Raw genomic sequence first — 20,257 nt, 5'->3', positions numbered from 1 at the left:
CTTAATAATTCTTACGATTTATTTTGTTAAATACAATAATTAAGAAACAAAATTTTACTAGGTTATTTTAAAGATTTGTAGTACGAGTTAATATATCCAAATCATTGGTAGGCAAAAAGAGGCATTTAATTTGTGTGCTCTTTTGGGTAAAAAATAAAATATCCACATCATATAAATATACTATAGAAAAAAACATTAGAAACTTAATCTGCAACAAACCGAAAATTTTAAATGTTAATCGATGAATGGCTTGTTTGATTAAGAAGGAAAACAAAAATCTTTTCAAACAAGTATTAAAGTATTTTCAATACCAAAATTCTCATAACTATATGTGATTTGGAAATCCTATTTATACCAACAAACAGTTAGGGTGAATTCCAAAATGTATGTATGCAATGCAGTCATATCTTTATCAAGACTAAGTAGTTAAAATTAAAAAAAAACTTATCATACTGCCTGTTTTTTCTTTTTCATACATTTTGCGATATGAAACATTATTAAAGTTTATGCGGTTGCGTTAAGAATCGCTCGACTTTTTAAGGTTGCATTGCATACATACATTTTGGAATTCACCCATAGTTACATGTTATGTGGTCGTAAATGGCAATTGTGGAAATTATAAACTTAATATTGATGGAGAAGAAATCTAGATGGGTTTTTCTATTGAATATTCTGTACTATATCAAAATAAATAACCTTACATAATTTTAATATATTACAAAACAACAAAGACTTTATTACAAATTTCAAAATATTTTTATACCTACAAACAGTAGTTTTCCTGTTTAACGAACAAATACAAATTATTTAAATAAGAATGAAATGTCATTTAACAAAAAAAATATATTGTTACGAAATTGTACTTGAATTCAAATATAACGATTTTAAGGGCTGATTTAAAAGTAGCATAATGCTTTCAAATAACAGTGCTGTAATAGCAAACTGTAACATATCTGTGGACATTATTAAATAAAAGCTTTCAGTTGATTTGGTCGTAAGTTGGCAACGCTGTATTCGAATATTCAGTTAAAGAACATTGTAGAAAGTACACCACAGATGGCGTATGTATTAGTAAGATCTAGAATATTCGAACTTTGACAGTTAAGCTAGGTACTCTGTTCAAAATTTCGTGCGAAATGCTGTCAAACTTCATATAAAATATTTGGAATGAAATATATGCGAAATAATTTCGTAAAAGTTGTACTCTGTTTTTATTGTGGAAAACATGTGAAATACATCTGGCAACCTTATTTTTCCACACGAAATAACATACGCAGCACTTCTTTCGCACGAAATTAAAAGCAACAGCTAGCTGTCAAACAGCATATAAAATTTTTCGCATGAAAAAACCATGATATTTCGCAAACTAGGCTTTAAAGAGCGATCTAGAGTGCAGATGGCAGTGTTATAAATAGTGGCAGAGGTTGCAGTCGTTAGTGAGTTTATCAGAGACGCTTGTCGAACAAACATCAACTGAGTGCCGTGTTTTTCAAATGAATTCGTGTACATTATGAAAGTGTGCCTGTATTTCTGAAAGAATTGCCTTTTTGCATGTTTATTGTTTGTGTACAAGTCTGATAACTTAAAGGTTCGTTAAATCGGAAAATTACTGTATTTTATTCTTCTGAAAATTCTACAAAAGTGTAGTTACATGGTTTTTCATTTAAGCTAATGTTATACCCTTTCCTTATTGCTCATCGTGAACGTTATAATAAACAGGCATGTCGCTTTTACATATATACATGAGCTGGGAGATGTCTTTTTAATTTATATTAAACTTACCAGTCCAACTAGTTTACTAGAATCTACAGCCAGTGTACGATTACCTTTGCCAGTCTGTACATGCCAAGTGTCGTCATTATTTGAATTTCCCGACTGACTATGGCTGCCGCCACTTACTCCACCACCACCCTGTTGACGTTTAAGACTTCCGGTGTCACCTCGTTGACTATGACTACCTCCGTAATTTCCGGAACGACTATCATTACGACCGCCCCCGTCGCGTTTTCCTGAACCACCTGGCATAGAGTTCATATAATGATACGGATTGCTCAATTGTTCATTATTAGCCTCCTTTTCTATTTGTTCCATAGTCTTGGGAGCCTCATTGCGTGTCGATTGCCATTTCTTTTTTCTCAAATCAATGACATCTTGTAACATAAAGCGGACACGTGATGATATTTTTGCATTATCATGTTTCGAAGCGATATTTTGCATGCGTTGTATTACGCTCTCCAATGAGTATTTACGTTTATCATCTTTGGACATGTGTGTCTGTTCGAATTTCTGACCCACAGTAGTTAAAAGCTTGCACAAACATTCCAACATATCCTCATTATTTGGATCTTTAAGTAGGGCTTCGATACAGGTGTGTATGATTTTGCCGGTTAGTATGGATATCTTAAATAGTTCACCAATAAAACGCACAGTACCACCAGAACGTCGACGAATCCTGCGCTCTTCTTCATCCAATAAAGCCTCAAGTTCTATCTTTTCATTGGGATCTGTGGAATTATTAATTTTTTCTCTTATGGGCTTCAGTTTTTCCTCCTTTGCACTGCTTTTCGTGACATTCTGATTGAATTCTCTTTCTGTCTTGTCCAATAGAGCATTACGGAAATAGGCGAGATTGGATTTAGTTCCACTCTCCATGCGTTCGTCGCGGGCTTTTACTTCATTGATTAAACGGTGACATAAACTAGCGTATGAAACTGAAAAACTGGGCTCATCGATAGCCTTTTCAAACACTAAAATCATTACAGCTTCCATTTTCTCCATGTTATCGATTTTAAGTTTAATAATTTCTTCCACAAGTGGTTCAAACTTCTCAGGTGTTAGTTTGTTTAGTATGCCACGGACACGTCGTATCAATTCATCCTTTTCACGTTGCGCCTTAAGTTCAGGATCAATTTGTTTCTCAGCACCTTTAACCAATACGCTAGGACGCCAAGCGTTATCGGCTTCATTCAGTTTGACGTCTTGATTCAAAGATAGATTTAAATGTATTATAGGTTTGCCACTATTTCGATTATGGTGACCGCCATCGGCTCCTCCTCGACCCGACATTGAACTCTGTTTCATATAGTTGTTTTGGTAGTTGCCATCACCACCACCGCTGGCCCTGGCACCGCCAAAGCCACCGACCATAGATTGTACCTTTTTATTGCCACGCGAAGCAAATGCTGGCATTAAATTGGTTTGTGAAAATATTGATGTGTTCTTTACTTCGGGCTGTATACGAGAGGCCTTTGCCTCACGCAACTGCATCAATTGGTCACGATTGTACTGTTTTTTGCCACTAGGATTTGAGGGCGACCATTGACCTTCATTATAATTAATCAATGATTCAAATGACTGCTTGTTATTGGCGGCCGTTTCGTCTGTGGTGTTACTATCTTCGCCAACCTCTTCCTTTTTATCATCGCTGCCTTCTTTACTCTCATTATCATTGTCATTGCTAGGTTCAGTTTTCGTTTTTTCATTTTCAGTGGAAATAGTTGATACGTTATTATTAGAAGATGTTAATGAGGATGATTTTGTCGAACTATTTTCGACATTTTGTTTGCTTTCTAATTCGTTTTTCGGTAAGACAGATGATTTATCTGTTTCATCACGAGCTTCATCCTTCAAGGTTATTGCCTTACACGCATCGGCGCTTCCAGTTACAGTTTCAATTGTTGCTGATGCTGTTTTAGTATTTTCCGTAATATTATCATTCTTCTTATCTACTTTATCAGCATTTTTATTTGTTGTTGTATTCGTAGACAAATTGTTTGATTTATTTACATTATTACTGTTTTTGTTATTGTTGTTGACAACATCATTATTATTAATTATGTTGTCTGTTGATTCAATTAATGTTGCTGCTGTTGTCGTTGTTAATGTATTACCATTTGTGGCATTTGAATATTGGGTTTCTCGTTGTTCCTGATCTTCTTTATGTTGCACATTACTACTACTATTAACAATATTTATTTGTTTTTGTTGAGGTAATGTTACAATTTCTTTTTCTCCTAGTTGCATAGTTTTTACAGATTCCGCAATATTATAAATAGTAGATTTTTCTTGTTCACTAGCACCAAAATATTCTTCTGTACAACTTTCTTCGCTCTCCTTTTGTTTACTAATAGTATTATTAATATCACTTGAAGTTTTTATAGACGATGACGGCGACTTGGATGATATAATTTCGTCAGGTTTTTTATCTTTTAATTGTTCTTGTTGTGGCACTTGTTGGTTAGTATAATTTGTTGGAAGCGAATCTTGAACACAATTGGAATTTGCGGTAGTAGTATTTGTTGATACATCAGTTACTTGCTTTATATTTTCTTCCGTTTTGCCTAAAAAAAAGTGAAAACTTATATTAATTTACTCGTTTAATTGTTTATACTAAAAATTACATAATTATATGTATATGCTAAACTATTATGTTTATGGGTTGCAGTCCCGATCCATCGTTCTCCGAGTTATGGTCCTCTAAAACACGGTAATTGGATACTTATTATTATACCCTTCAGCTTCGTGAGAAGGGTATATATAAGTTTGTCATTCCGTTTGTAATTTCTACATTTTTCATTTCCGACCCTATAAAGTATATAAATTCTGGATCCTTATAGATAGCGTAGTCGATTAAGCCATGTCCGTCTGTCTGTCTGTCTTTCTGTCTGTCTGTCTGTCTGTCTGTCTGTCTGTCTGTCTGTCTGTCCGTCTGTCTGTTGAAATCAATTTTCTGAAGGCCCCAGATATCTCCGGGATCCAAATCTTCAACAATTCTGTCAGACATACTTTCGAGAATTTTGCTATTTAAAATCAGCAAAATCCGTCCATAAAAAACGGAGATATGAGCAAAAATCCGAGACAACCTCTGAAAATTTCATCAAAAAACACAATGTATTGCATGCTTTGACAAAAAAACAACAAAACGTATGGTTGGATGTGCAAGCTTTGCGTATTTTGTTTTTTTTTTTGTGTTTTGTTTCTTTTGGCGTTGTTGTTGTTTTTTATACAACTAAACGTTTGTTTGGTTGTGTGTTGGTTTTTTTGACAAAAAATCAACAAATCGTATGTTTGAATGTGCATGCTTTGCGTATTTTGTTTCTTTTGGCGTTGTTGAAAGTGGGCAATGTACATACATATATACTAATTATAAAAAATACTATTGCATCCACAACAAAGGTGAAGGGTATATAAGATTCGGCATAGCCGAATATAGCACTCTTACTTGTTTTTTATACTTTTTATCCGAATATACAAACATTAGCACCTTTTGCCTGACAAAATTCAAAAACGATTTTTCATATATATTTCTATAAACATTTTTAAAATATAATTTGAAAGTAAATTTTTAATTAGGCTTAAGTTCATTTATTATAATTAATCTGTAGTAATTCAAAGAATATCATTGAACACTAATATTTAGGCAATTGGCAAATTGGAATGTATTTTCTACCCTTTCATCAACAATCTTTATTGTAAAAATCTATTGTAAATTCCATCTATTTAAGTTACTATTATTAGGAATTAGAATATGGGAAACCAAATTCCAATTGTCTAAATATTAGTATTCAGTGACATTCATTGAATTGTTACAGCCTAATTAAAAATTTACTTTAAGCCTAATTAAAAATTTACTTTCAAATTACATAAAATAAAAAGTTCAAATAATTACCAAAAAATCTATAAATTTTTTAAAATATTTTTATTTTATATAATTGACAACCAATTATTTTGTAAATCGAGGGGGCTTAATATTCTAATAATTTGTTGAAATTTCATGAAAATATAAAAAATCGCGGAGGTTTTATTGCTGGCAGAAATTTGTTTGTATTAATTATTTGTTAATCTTAGGTAATAATCTACCGACCGAACCCAAAAATTTGTCTGATTACTAGTTTGAGACAATACAATACTTTACAGGAAACACTTATTTCAAACCACTAATTCTAACAGAAATTGTTACTTTTCAATTTGTATGCTTAATACAGTCGATTGGAAGGAACAATATGATAATTTTTATTTTGAAATTTCAAGGGGCTTGACAGTGGCTGAACATGGGCAGGATTGCTTTAGTGGTCGTGGTACGTATCAAAGTAGTTATTTTCCAATATTTCGATAACTATAATTGTGAAAGTCTTCAAACTTTATAGCACTGCATGAAGTTTAACCAAAAATGGGAGGGATCGGTCACATTACATACAAAGTAAACAGTTATTTCTAAATATCTTGAGAACTATAATTACGAGATTATTCAAACTTTTCCCAAATAGCTAGTCGGGATTGGATTAGTGGGCGTAGCAACTCCCATAGATCAGCTATCAATATGCATATTTTGGACAGAAATGGACAGAAATGTATATAAAAATAAATTTGTGTTTGTTTGATTGTTTGCTTATTTGTACTTTATAGTAGTCTAAACCGCTATGAATTAATCTAATACACCACGACTTTGTAATGGCACTCCGCTTACAGTAAAGAAATTAATTGGGCCTTTTTTTAAAAAAATCTATATATTTAAAAATACAAGGCCATACTCATTCACTCACTCTCTCACTCACTCATTCACTGACTCATCAGTCATGAGTGAGTGAGAGAGTGAGTGAATGAGTCTGGCCTTGTATTTTTAAATATATATATTTGTTTAAAAAAGGCCCAAAAAGTCGATCGTACGTATACTTTAGTAACTGTGTGTAAGTATATTGTAAATCAAAAGATATGTAATAGAATAAGAATTAATTTAAAGGACAACTGTAGATTTTATTTACTAAATAAATATATTTTTTAACTCTAAACCTTTTATTTCATTACAATACGGGTAGCGAAGCACATCGGGTTTTAGCTAGTTCTCTATAAATCCTAAAGATATGTTCTAAAATTTTTTAGATTGGATTTTCGAAACTGCCGTTAATAAATCAACTTTTATTTAATAATACTTTAATAATACAAAATATCATATACGATTAAATACGGATATATTTAAAGTACAAATACGCTTTTATTAGAATATTTCCCAAAATATGTTGATTTTAGCCTACATTTCGCATTCAAGTAATCTGAGACACGTTAATGGTCTGTGAAATTTTTAATAACTTTTATAATTTTTACCCAATTCAAACAATATTTGGGTTTAAAAAAAGGAAATGTTTATAAGATGGAATCTACTTCAAACCATATTACTTAATTGTAGGATTATATGGCAACAAATATTACAACAACTTAATTATATTAGACATGTTACTGAAAATTTAAAACATGTAAGAAAGTATTGTCGGTCAAGCCCGACCATATAATACCCTACATCAAGTAAATGAGCAAAAACATTTTTCTTTTAAAATATCAATAATTTATATTCGTGAGTGCTTTTCGGAAGTGGGCCTTATATGGGAGCTATGACCAATTATGGACCGATCACCATGAAATAAGGTCATGTGATTTATGTCTACATGAAAGTTATTTATGGTGAATTTTGAGTGTATAAAATTTTTTAAAAGATTTATGCACTTTAAAGTGATTTTTGGAAGCGGGTCTATATGGGAGCTATGACTAATTATGGACCGATCGTAACAAAATTTGGTGACACGAATTTCGAATATGTATATAAAACTTATTTGGAGCGAAATTTGTGGAGATACATATATAAATTAAACATTTATGTCCGATAAAGTCCAACTTCGGTAGGACATTTGTATGGGGGCTATGTGAAATAATGGACCGATTTTAGCCGGTTTCAATAGGATTGGTCCTTGGGCCGAAAAAATTATATGTACCAAATTTGATCGAAATATCTTCAAAATAGCGACCTGTACTTTGCGCAAAAGGTTTACATGGACAGACATCGTTTAATCGACTCTGAAAGTGATTTTAAGTCGATCGGTATAATTTAAGGTGGGTGTTACACTAATATTTTTGGCCGTTACAAACATCTGCACAATAATTCTACATCTGTAGAATAATCGAATAAATGTTCATATACAGTTACGAACAAGAAAATAGCAGTACCACTAAGGAATTTTTTTGAAACGGCGTACAACGTCTTTAAAAATTTTAAACTTAAAATTTTGTTTATAAACATAATCGGTCAAGCCTGTACATTTTTTGTGAGATATTCTTTTTGTAAAAATAATGATAATTTCGGAAATAAAGGCTCTTATATATGACAATATGTATTTTTTTATTAACATTGAAATAGCAGTGCCGGATTATTGAATTAATTTTTTTTATTTTTTTTTAATGAAGTCAAATATTTTTTAAGATTAAAGTAAAATTTAGTTAAATATGCTGAATTTATTGTATTTTTAATGTTAAATATAGTTATTTTTTATATAATTCCTGTTTTAGTGGGTTGCGCAATACATAGCACCATTGCTTAGCGAAAATTAATTTTAAAGTTAAAAAAATAAGGAAAATCTTTTCCGAATATATGGACTTTATATCAAACGCTATTGAAAAGAAAGAAAAAATAGAAAATAGGAACTGCAAACGGAAAACTGCACCTCAGGACGATCGAAATATCGTCAGAATCATCAAATGCAATCCATTTAATCTGTCAAGCTAATAAAAACCGAATGAAATTTAGAAGTTATTGATATAACAGTAAGGAGATGATTTCTAAATGCAAACTTCACAGAACGAAGACGAAGGAAAAATCCACTATTAACAAAAATACATAGTGGTACTTGTTTGGAGTACGCTGAATGCCGACTGGTTTACAAGCAAATATCGCAATATTTTGTGAACTGGCGGGTATAAACTGCTTTTATTTGGAAGTTCAGGCTGTAGTTAATATATTCGACGTCCACTCTCTTTTGTATGTCAAACACAGTAAACTGAGAAAAAAATTAAAATATTTCAAAATTTCGTGGTACTGCTATTATCTTGTTCGCAACTGTATGTATATTAGAGTTAATTTCAAAAATTTGATTTGCGGGTATCATCATTTTTCTGAAGGTTTTTGCGTAAATAAAAATAATGGCTTAATTTTTTTTGGAAAATGTTCACTCCTTGTGGTGGTTCAACGCACCTAAAGGCGCGCATTTTGAGCACATTTTTCTTTAGAGCAAAAACTGTTGAATATATGGCAAATCTGATTTCACCAGTCGATTCTGCATCAGAAATTAATACAATTGACGTTCTTTGAATCCTTAAAATAGTTCAAAAAACCCACAACAGGGGGCGCAAATCTGAGAAAAAAATAAAAAAAAATGGATTTTAGTTTTTTCGAACATGCACGATGAAAAGCCATTTTAAGTTTAGCAAAACGTCACCAATATTTCCTTTCTATCACTAACCATTTAAAAGTTATGAGGCTTCAAAGTTATTTATTTAACAAGAAAATAATAACTGGTAAAAAAAAGTTTAGAAATTTTTTTATTAGTTTGCTTTAACAAAACATTTTTAAAGCAACATAACTTTTTAACGAGTTGTGATAGAAAGGCAATATTGGTACCGTTTTGATAAGCTTAAAATGCCTTTTGATCGTGCATGTTTAAAAAATCTAAAATTCTTTATTTTATTTTTTTTCTCTCAGATTTGCGCCCCCTGTTGTGGGTTTTAGGAACTACTTTTAAGGATTCAAAAAATATCAATTGTATTAATTTTTGATGCAGAATCGACTGGTGAAATCAGATTTGCAATATAATCAACCGTTTTTGTTCTACAGAAAAATTTGCTCAAAATCCGCGTCTTTAGGTGTGTTGAACCACCACAAGGAGTGAAAATTTTCCAAAAAAAAAGGACGCCATTATTTTTATTTACGCAAAACCTTCAGAAAAATAATGATACCCGAAAAACAAATGAAGTGACCTGGTCACAAACGAACTCTAATGTATATGTTTAAAATTATAAAATTGCTTAAAATTTTTCATAATTTCAAATTTAAATAAGTAATAATGACTCACAAAAATTGTATTGTTACTGAAATTCGACAAATAACTAAAGACAAAGGGACTTTCGATCACTGTAGATGAGTGTTCCGATAGCTCCTTCTATAAATATATAAATATTACTGCAAGAAGTTACAATTCTAAAAACAAATCTTTCAAAATGTTTAACTTAAGACTTGAACCAATGAAAATAAAAGGTACTTGAATTCAGGATCATGTCCAACTAGCTCATATTTTTTAAAGCTTAGCTCCAAAAATGTAAATAAAGTGTTTGCTAGTAAATTGTTTTGTAGATTGTTCGGGAGTTAATCTGATCAGAATATGTCTGTTGAAAATTTAATGATGGACTTTGTTTTCGAATGTTTTTTAACATTATCAATACTTGAATTGTTAACTTTAACGTTATTTTTTGTTTTTCTTTAACAATAAAATATTAAAAAACCGACATCAAAACTTCATTCTTTACTTTTTTAAAAAAATTTAAATTATTCGAATAATTCGATTAATTTTAAACGTGTGATCGAATTATTCGAACAAGTTAAAATCTCTTATTCGAAATATTCATTTTATTCGAACAAGAGAAAAATCGAATAATTCGAATACCCTACTACATACATACTATATCAAAAATTAAAATTGAATGGTTAAAAAACTTTAAAGACCGGTGAGTTACATTTAATCTATTTTAAGCCCAAAATTAGTAGCAGCAATCTGCAGCAACTCACAAATTATTGAATCACTACATTGTAGCCGGCTTTTTACATACACATGGTTTCTACATATAGCAAGACCATTGTAGACAATGCTTATAAAGAAAAAATAAACGGAAAAACATGTGCGTACATTACTCACGATTTTTTATTAATACGAAAAATATATTGGTCTGTCATTCTTTAAAGTTAATTTTCTTATAGCACTTGAACAACATACTTAATTTTTGTATGTTACACATATGACAATATTTTAACATAACCTCAATATTCAGGTTGGTCGTGATTGAAAATAATACAAGAACAACAAAAAAAAATAATAAAAAATGACAACAACAAAGTGCGTGATGTTATAATCTTAGCCGACAGTAGTTTATTTAACAAAAGATAGATAGATAGATACATATGTATATGCACTTTTTATTCATACCATTTAAGTATTTTTTAACATTTATGGTAATTTATTTTTATGCATGTGTATATTTCAACTGGCGTATTACGTTCACTATGCACACACGGTTTTTGTTATAAATATATATATATTTTTTTATTTAGTTGCTATTTTATCACAGATAGTTAAAATTTTGTGGATTTTTTTTTTTTTGATTAAGAAAAGAATCATTGATTATTATTAAATATGCATCAAAATTATTTTAAAATTTTAACACAGAAAAATGATAACGCGTAATGGACCTGAACTTTGCACACGTTTTTGTTCTTTTTTTTTTAGTTCTTCATTTGTTTCAAAGACAACCTTATAAACAACAGATGAATGTGTAAAAGGTCAGTGCTGCCAGACCAGCCACATTTTAAAAGATACAAAAAACGCTGAAAAAAATTTCGTTTCATGCTTTAAACACATACACTACAGCAGGCTACCCCGACCACAACCAGTCAAAATTAAGATATGTACAAACATTTTTAAAGCGAGCATAACTTTTAAATGAAACAACGTATGTTAACATGAAATTAAAGGTAATTTATTAAGCTTTAAAAAAATATAACTGTAGGTTTATGTCTTTATCTTTATTGCGAATAAATTTTCTGGCTTTTCTTCTTATGCCTCCCATTAATAGCTGCACAACTTTTCTTCCCACTTCTACCGTTATTCCAGCATATTTATTCCACTTTGTTCTCATCAAAATCTTGTTATTTACTGTACCTGTACTCTTTTTCAATTTACGTTTAACAATTGCCCAATATATCTCGATTGGACGAAATTTGGGCCATTTGTTTAATTGATGTGTTTTGGTATAACATCAATATTATTCTCATTATACCGCTTGATAGTTGTATTTGAGTAATGACAACTTGTCATTGAGTAATGACAACTTGGCTTGGATTTTCTAGATATTTGTGCATAATTTTTGTCTCTAGCTTCTTTTTCCATTGTGTCTACACTTTTTAAAACTAAACATAATGACTTGCTATTCATTGTAGAAAAACGGTAGATTTGTTGTTAAAAAGGTATATGTAAATCTTTTTCCATTTTAATAACAGGATCCGTTGTTATGTTTACTTCCGTGCGTACCGATTTTAAGTGGCCACTTCTTTATCCGAATACTCGGATACATGACCACCGTTTGCCGCTGTAGCCAACTTAAGTTAATTTATATTTTCGTAGGCGACAATGAACTTCATGTATTGGAAACGTCAAACTTCAAAGTCAGCTGGTTACGATGTTGCTGTCGTTTTCATTATAATTAAGTAGCTGACTATGAGGTTTATTTATTTGGTATCACCACTTATTAGTAGTGCATACAATGACTACTGTAAACACCAAATAAAGAAACAAGACGTATAAGAAAGCACAAAACAAAATGTAAACATTATATACAGAGAATTAGAAGATAATTATGCAATTTTATTTATTGTAATAGAATTATTCAAAATATTATTTGGCTAAATATTAAATTTAAACATATAGTCAGTGATACTTACAGATGAAATGCACTCAAATCTAAAAAATCCATTTTATTTGAAAAACACTAAACCATCCATCCCAGCCACCCACACGCACAATTACAATTCAAATTTGTATGCTTTTTATTGTCAATTTGTATGGCTAATATAAGCAATACCGTCGGCTGACTAACACAAATTATTTCCAACATTATTTTTATGTTCAAGGGGTGGGGAACACATACATACATGCAATTTACATTTGAAATTTCATATTTTTATAATTTTTTTTTTTATATACAAAAACCACTTTTGTGACGTTTTGTTTTTGAAAATAATGAACACAGTTTTAAGAGATATGAAATTTTATGTAATAAATAGAATTTGACAATCACAAACATACAAATTTCCAAAAATCATGTTAGGGGGAATACGACTCCCATCTCCACGTTGTATGAAGTGGTATCTAAGTCGTTACACAGTGGGGAAATAAGTGGAAATAAATCTGTAACTTCTAAACTTATAGTATGATGTCAATAAAATGTCCAATGGCTATAGAGGAGGTTTACACTGAGGGAAAAACGACGTTTCAAAATCGACAACGGTTGGTGTCATTTTGACACCAACCGTTGTAAACAAACGGGTACGAATCGACAACGCAATGTTGTTAAATTATTCGCGACGCATTTCAACGTGAGCTGCTTTTTATAAGTGTGTTTTAATTTTATTTACATTAAAAAATTTAAAATCTTTTAATAAATAATAATTTTACGGCCCTATGCTTCTTATAGGAACAACAGGAATTAATATACAGTGGTGGCCAGCAATTTAAGAAAAATACTTGAATTTTTTTCATCAACTGAATTTTAAGTGCGATAAAGCCAAAATAAAAGAACTTCTAAGGGTATGAAATTTATTATTAATGTTTCTAGTTTCTCAAAAATGTTTGGAAAAATCGGTAAAACATATATAGACAAAGATATGTGGAAATACGTTAACCCACCTCAGCGAACATCCGCTGTTAATAACATGATATGACCGAAATAACGGAACTAAAAATACGAAATTTGGTCCGAATATTTTATAATAATAAAAATATAATGATATAAAGTAAAAAAATAAGTTTATTAAAAAAAAAAAAAATTTTGTCAAGTTGTAGAAAAATCTTATGGGTTCGTGGTGAATATGTATGAATTGACACAGTTGAATAAAACACACATGTGGGTTAAAACAGTCCTCATGCATACATATTTGTGGAAATATTTGAAAAAATAATTGACGATCACATGGAATTTAGCAAACAATTTTTGTCTTAATTACCTGATATAGTTTTTATATTTATTTTATATTTAAGTATTTATAAGTATTGTATTAAAGAAATGTAAAAAATAAAGAAATTGTTATTTATATTAATTACCAAAAAAAAAATAGAAAGGAAAAATTGTCAGGTGTCAAATCGTACACGAACGGTATCAATTCGACAACTTATGGTGTCAAATTGACAACGGTCTGGTGTCAAATCGTACACGAACGGTGACAAATTGTCAACGGTCTGTTATAAAATCCTACACAAACGTTGTCAAATCGACAACGGATGGTGTCAATTCGGCAACGGAATGGTGTAATTTTATCGTTGTCAAATTGGGGTTGATACACTATTGACTCCGAATGGTGTCAAATTGTACACGGATGTGTTAATTGTGGACATGTGGACAAAAAAAGGTGTGTGCATTACTTAAAAAAAAACAATAGAAATTTTAAAAATTTACTTCAATAAGGAATATTTCGCATTTTTTATTAAGGAAAACATTTCTGAAATGAAAATCAAGGATTTCCACTATCCTGTGAAAAATTCTAGAATTTTGTTTTAATTTAAATTTCTTTCAGACTTGGACACTAAAAAAGGTGTATTGGGAAAACTTCAAATTTAAACAATGATTTGTCGAAGACGGTTATTGTTTTGGATATACATATAATAATTCGGATTAATTTTGTCAATAACCGTTGTTATCTTTTTAGATTACTTGCTATGACCTCATTTAGTTAAAGGACTATACGATTATCAGCAGCTGGAGAGGTGTTTTTATTTTTTAATAAATTTTAATGTGATTTTTTAGATTTTTTAATAAATTTTAATGTGAAATTTATTCTTAATTAGTATTAAAGAAGTGGCCACTAAAAATCGGTAGGCACTGTTATCAAAATGGAAAAAGATTAAATATACCTTTTTAACAACAAATCTACCGTTATTCTACAATGAATTGCAAGTCATTATGTTTAGTTTTAAAAAGTGTAGACACAATGGAAAAAGAAGCTAGAGACAAAAATTGTGCACAAATATCTAGAAAATCCGACTTTGTTGGGTATAAGATAGCCAAAATCTGATTTTCGATATCAGATCAAAAAATTTACGTCTCAGCAGTTCGAGATTGTGTGGCCTTTAAATATGAATTCGAAAAATTTAACAAAAATATTAATTTTGCAGGCAATCCGCAGCTGCGGATTGAAGAGTCAAGCTTTACAGATATGTTTTTAAAGAATTTTCAGAATTATATATAACAAGTAAGAGAGCTATATACGTCTGTGCCGAATCTTATATACCCTTCACCAAATTATACTTCAAAATAAACATTTTAAATATTTTTAGGTAAACTAAATTTATTTTTTTTTTTACTTTTTTCATTTTTTGTAAAAAAAATTTCTTAAATCCCAAAGCTCGAGATTTTTAATTTTAAATCACGGGATTTTCGGTATTTTCCAATTCCCGTTTGTGCCTTTTTCATACATTTTGACTTCTACATGCCTGTATATCGCAAAGTGATGTTTAGCAAAGATGTAAAGCTCAACGCCTGCTAAAACATAGTTAAGAAGGAAAGTTGTATTTTTGGTTTTCCTTGAGTGGGGTGCTGGAAAATCTATTTTTCTATTTCATAATTTTTATCAATTAAAATGCTCTTCAAACGAAATTGATTTTATCTCAGTTGAGGTGCTCGAACAAAATGCAAATATTTCGATTGCTCAAAGGCTAAAATATATTATTAATAAATGTAAAAGCCCACAAATAATTAAACCAAATTATAATGCAGATTTGCAACTTGTAACAGAAATATATCATTTTATTTCTGAAGGAACAAGAGGAAGAAAATACTTGCAGATTTGTTACAAGTATTTGCAAACGGATTTGCAAATACTTGTGATGTGAAATATGTTTTTCGGCAGCTGCATATGTCGGAAACAAAATTCGTTTCAGAATGGCAGATGAAACCATAGATGCAATAGTATTCTTAAGAAGCTATTTTAAATAAACACTAATTTTTATACCCTTCACCTTCGTGAGAAGGGTATATACATATAAGTTTGTCATTCCGTTTGTAATTTCCACAATATAATTTTCCGACCCTATAAAGTATATATATTCTGGATCCTTATAGATAGCGGAGTCGATTAAGCTATGTCCATCCGTCTGTCTGTTGAAATCAATTTTCTAAAGACCCCGGATATTTTCGGAATCCAAATCTTCAATAATTCTGTCAGACATGCTTTCGAGAAGTTTCCTATTTAAAATCAGCAAAATCCGTCCATAAATAACGGAGATATGAGTAAAAAACCGGGACACCTAGATTTTTGACCTATTTTTGATCTATATCTGGATTACTAAGTCAGTAATATAGACAATATGGATATCTAATGATAGACATTTCAAAGTCCATTGCAACGATGTAGATAAGGCTATAAGTTGGACATACAATGGTTCAAAATCGGGAAAAATATTTTTTAACCCGAATTTTTTGTTCACTAACAAATTTTTTTGTCATAAATTTAAAAAAAATTTAAAAACATTTTTTAGAAAACTTTTTTAAAAAAAAAAAATTTAAAAAAAAATTTTAAAAAAAATTGAAAAACAATTTAAAAAAAAATAAATTTTGTTTACCTTTGGTGAATGGTATATAAGATTCGGCACAGCCGAATATAGCTCTCTTACTTGTTTTTTTTACTAAAGGTAGGGTCACACTTGACAAATATTTGACGAAAAAGACGTAACCACTAAATAAAATACATTTGAATTATTTTATTTATTTCACAAACTTATTTTACTTAGGATGATTCAAAACAAAAAATTTAGTTTTATTTTATTTGATGCTGTTTGATCTTACAAAACACTTGTGAGAGTAAACAAGCCAAACAAATGTGTGATAAAAAAGTGGTTACGCTTTTTTGAGCAAATATTTGCAATGTGTGACCCTACGTTAAGGTACTGTTTATACCAGTATGTACTAAGGTATTCAATGCAACAACGTCATAACTCAAAATCCATATTTTTTGAACTGAGTAATATAACCTTTCATATACATAGTTTTATCAGTTTTCAAAAAAGTCAATTATTTTTTGGTGAGTGTTTTTTGTTGTAAACATCAAAATTAAAATTCATGTTTTCTCGTATATTTGATAAGCAAAAATTTGGGTTAAATACAGATTAGAAAGATATTAACATCTACTATTTATATTTCTGAAATCGCATGATTTGTTGAAAATTTATTTAAGAAATAGTAAAATGTAAATAAAACATTCAAAGACGTTTTTCTCGAAACGACTTTTTTGACTTATGACGTTTTTTTTTCTTGGAAAAAAACGTTCGCTGATTGTATATGTTGGAGAAATCAAAAGCATTATATAGAATATTCCTTTTTGGATTGTTTTAGATTTTGATTAATTTAATAGTTTCGTTTAGTTACAATAGTTAGTCAAAAAAAAGTTTCCTCTATACATGTAAATACAAACAAAGTTTCAAAGACATGTAAATTACCCAGTTGGCCAGAGAGTCATAGACGAAATTGTTTAGCTAACGACAATTGCAAGAACTTGTCTTGAATAAAATATTATTCAGGACAAAGTGAGCGACAAGTGCGTAACGGCGAAAAAAGTAACGAAACAGTGTGACGATGAACCTTCAGATCTTTTGCTGACAGATATTACCAATATCAAATACTATCGAACAACTCTTTCGAAGATTATTTTGTGCGTTATTAATAAATATGTTTAGAATTAATAAAATTATTTAATATAATTAATTAATAAAAAAAACAAATATCTATTTCTACAAAAAAGTCTGGTGACAAAGTGGGTATATTGACGACCGGATTATGGATAGTGTCCACTATACTGTCATCAACGACAATTTGGAGGATACAGTATCTAACTGTCATCAACGAATACATGAGAGAGAAGTCGTGTTTATAGTCGTCGATGACAACTTTTACCACATTGTCACCCATATGATCATCAACGACAATGTACATGATAATGTTGCTCACATTGTCGTGTACGATTTAAGTGCCCTTTGTTCGAAAAAGTCGTCAACGATTTGTATGGGCTGTAGCCTACGTGTAAAGGATTTAACATTGTCGTGTACGCATCGTCGACGTTGTCTTGAAGACATGGCCAACTGGGTAAATATGTCAGTTGTTATACATACTCACTAATCATGTTTATAGGATGTTCAAAAAATATCTAATTTTAATTTGAAATTTGTTTTTGAATTTAAATGGAAAAATAAATACAAAACAATTTTTTAAAGTTCAAAAAAAGGAATTTCGGTTAATCGGTTAATCAACAGAAATTAATCGGTTTATTTGTTATTTGAAAATCGGCTATTTTAAATTATTCGAACAGTTAACCGTCCAAAATTAATCGGTTAACCGATTAACGGTTAATCGATTGAATACCCTAGTATGTACATTAGGGTGGGTCGATTTTTTTCACGAAAAATCATATAGCAGAAACGCATTCTACGGAAAATTCTAAGAAATTTTCCCAAAAAAAATAAATTATTGTGATAGCTTTTATTTCTGTGATTTTTCCTAGTGATTTCTTTACTTGTTCATGAAGTGCATGAATCAAAAAAATAGCAGCAATTGTGATTTACAATAAATTAAAGTGCTTAAGTGAATAAATCGTGTGTGGAATAATAAGTAAATATGAAAATCATATGCGAAAATATTGTAACAATATGTTTTTATATAAAATATTGTTATATTTTAAAACACTGGGACGTGGAAAGTACTGTAGCGAATAAAAGTGTGAAATTATTAGAATTCTTCGAAATAAAGGGAAAAAATACATTGAACTTAAAGAAATGCTATCGTGCTCTGATCAGAAGATTGCAAATGCCTTGTCATACGAAAAAAAGCCGAGACTCGCGGTTGGAAGCTGAAAACATCGAGTCAAGATAACCGCCATATAGTACGCTTTAGTAAAGGCGACCCTTCCGCGTTAGCAAATAAAATTCAAAATTAACTTAAACTTCCTTTAAGTGTTGTTACTATTCGTAGGCGATTTCTGTAGTGCGATTCACTAACTTTTATAACGATAATCGTATCGTTAAAATAAATATAACGAAAATTTATCGAATTTGCTATTCAGTAACATTTTTAACGACATTCGCTGTCGGTTGAAGTCAGCTGTTACTTAAAGCAGTTTTATTTTAAATAAATTACTGAATCACACTATCGTTACTGCAAGCGATTATTTATGTCGATAAACATTACGATTGTCGGTTCGTTAAAAGTTAGCGAATCGCACTACTGGAGAACAAACTATTCGCTAAAAGTCCGTGAAAAGTGCCCTTACTAACTAAGAAGAAAGCAGCGGCAAGATTTAAAAACCCCCACGAACACATCAATTGGCCAAATGAAAAGTGGAGAAATATTTTGTGGACTGACCAAAGCAAAATTGTATTATTTGGTGGAACTGGATCTACGTTCGACGTACCCCGAACACAGAAAATGAAGTCCAGTATACAAGAAAGGCAGCTAAATACGATGGTGCGAAAGCATAGATATGGGGATGCTTTTCATACAACGGTGTTGATACAATACACGAAATAAAAGGCACTATGGACCAAAAAATGTACGTGGAAATATTATGCTGCCATATGCAGTGTGGAATATGCCACTTAAATGGGTCTTCCAACAAGACAACGACCCGAAACACACTAGCAAATTGGTAAAGGAGGTCCTACTAGATACTCTCCTGGGCCGGAGATTTAAACGGGTCGAAGCTTTTGATTGCCCACTGGATTCTTTCCCTGTTTATTGGAACAGAGTTATCACCAGGAGCAACAGGATCAGCAGCCCTAGTCACAGTCTCATCATCGACTGGGAGCCAACCTGGAAAATGAGTATATAAATCTCCTGGGCCGGATCATTCCTGCTGATCTTCAAAAAAAATGAAGAAATAGTTGTACCATGGCTCATCAGCAGGGAAACCGGAAATATGCTCTAAAAAAAGCGTTTTAGGCGCTTTAAATATGCAGTAAAAACTTTAAAATATGCTCTTAAAATTTAAAAAATATGCTCTTAAAAAAACAAACTTTTACATAATTTTTAACCAAAAAAAATTTACTTAAATTTTCAAATAAAAATCGTTGTCTATTGGATCTGAAAACATTTTTAAACATAGAAAATGTTCTTTCGACATCAACTGATGTTACAGGAGCAAATTTAAAAGACAATATTTCTTTAACACTTAGAACGGTTAAGTTTGAATTAGACCTAAAATTTGATATTTAGATGGAGCTATTATTAAAATAGTGCTTATTTTATATTAAAACAAGTAAGAGAGCTATATTCGGCTGTGCCGAATCTTATATACCCTTCACCTAATTATACTTCATAATAAAAAATTTAAATATTTTTAGGTGAAAAAAATTTTTTTTTTTTCAGTTTTTTAATTTTTTGGATAAAAAAATTTTTCGAATTGTTATTTTAA

The 20,257-nt window shown here is 30.5% G+C and overlaps 1 protein-coding gene across 2 annotated transcripts in view; it reads right to left on the bottom strand.

Annotated features, from left to right (window-relative positions):
• eIF4G1 (eukaryotic translation initiation factor 4G1) overlaps nucleotides 1-20,257 on the bottom strand; it is a 52,679-nt gene that overhangs the window by 5,429 nt on the left and 26,993 nt on the right. For both annotated transcript variants that reach the window (XM_065514644.1, XM_065514645.1), the window contains exon 8: nucleotides 1,783-4,340. In XM_065514644.1, the coding sequence (XP_065370716.1) occupies nucleotides 1,783-4,340 (2,558 nt within the window). The remainder of the gene's footprint in view (nucleotides 1-1,782; nucleotides 4,341-20,257) is intronic.

The sequence above is a fragment of the Calliphora vicina genome, chromosome X (assembly GCF_958450345.1).
Source record: "Calliphora vicina chromosome X, idCalVici1.1, whole genome shotgun sequence".
Taxonomy (NCBI): Eukaryota; Metazoa; Arthropoda; class Insecta; order Diptera; family Calliphoridae; genus Calliphora; species Calliphora vicina.
This window is presented reverse-complemented; position numbering and strand designations above follow the sequence as displayed.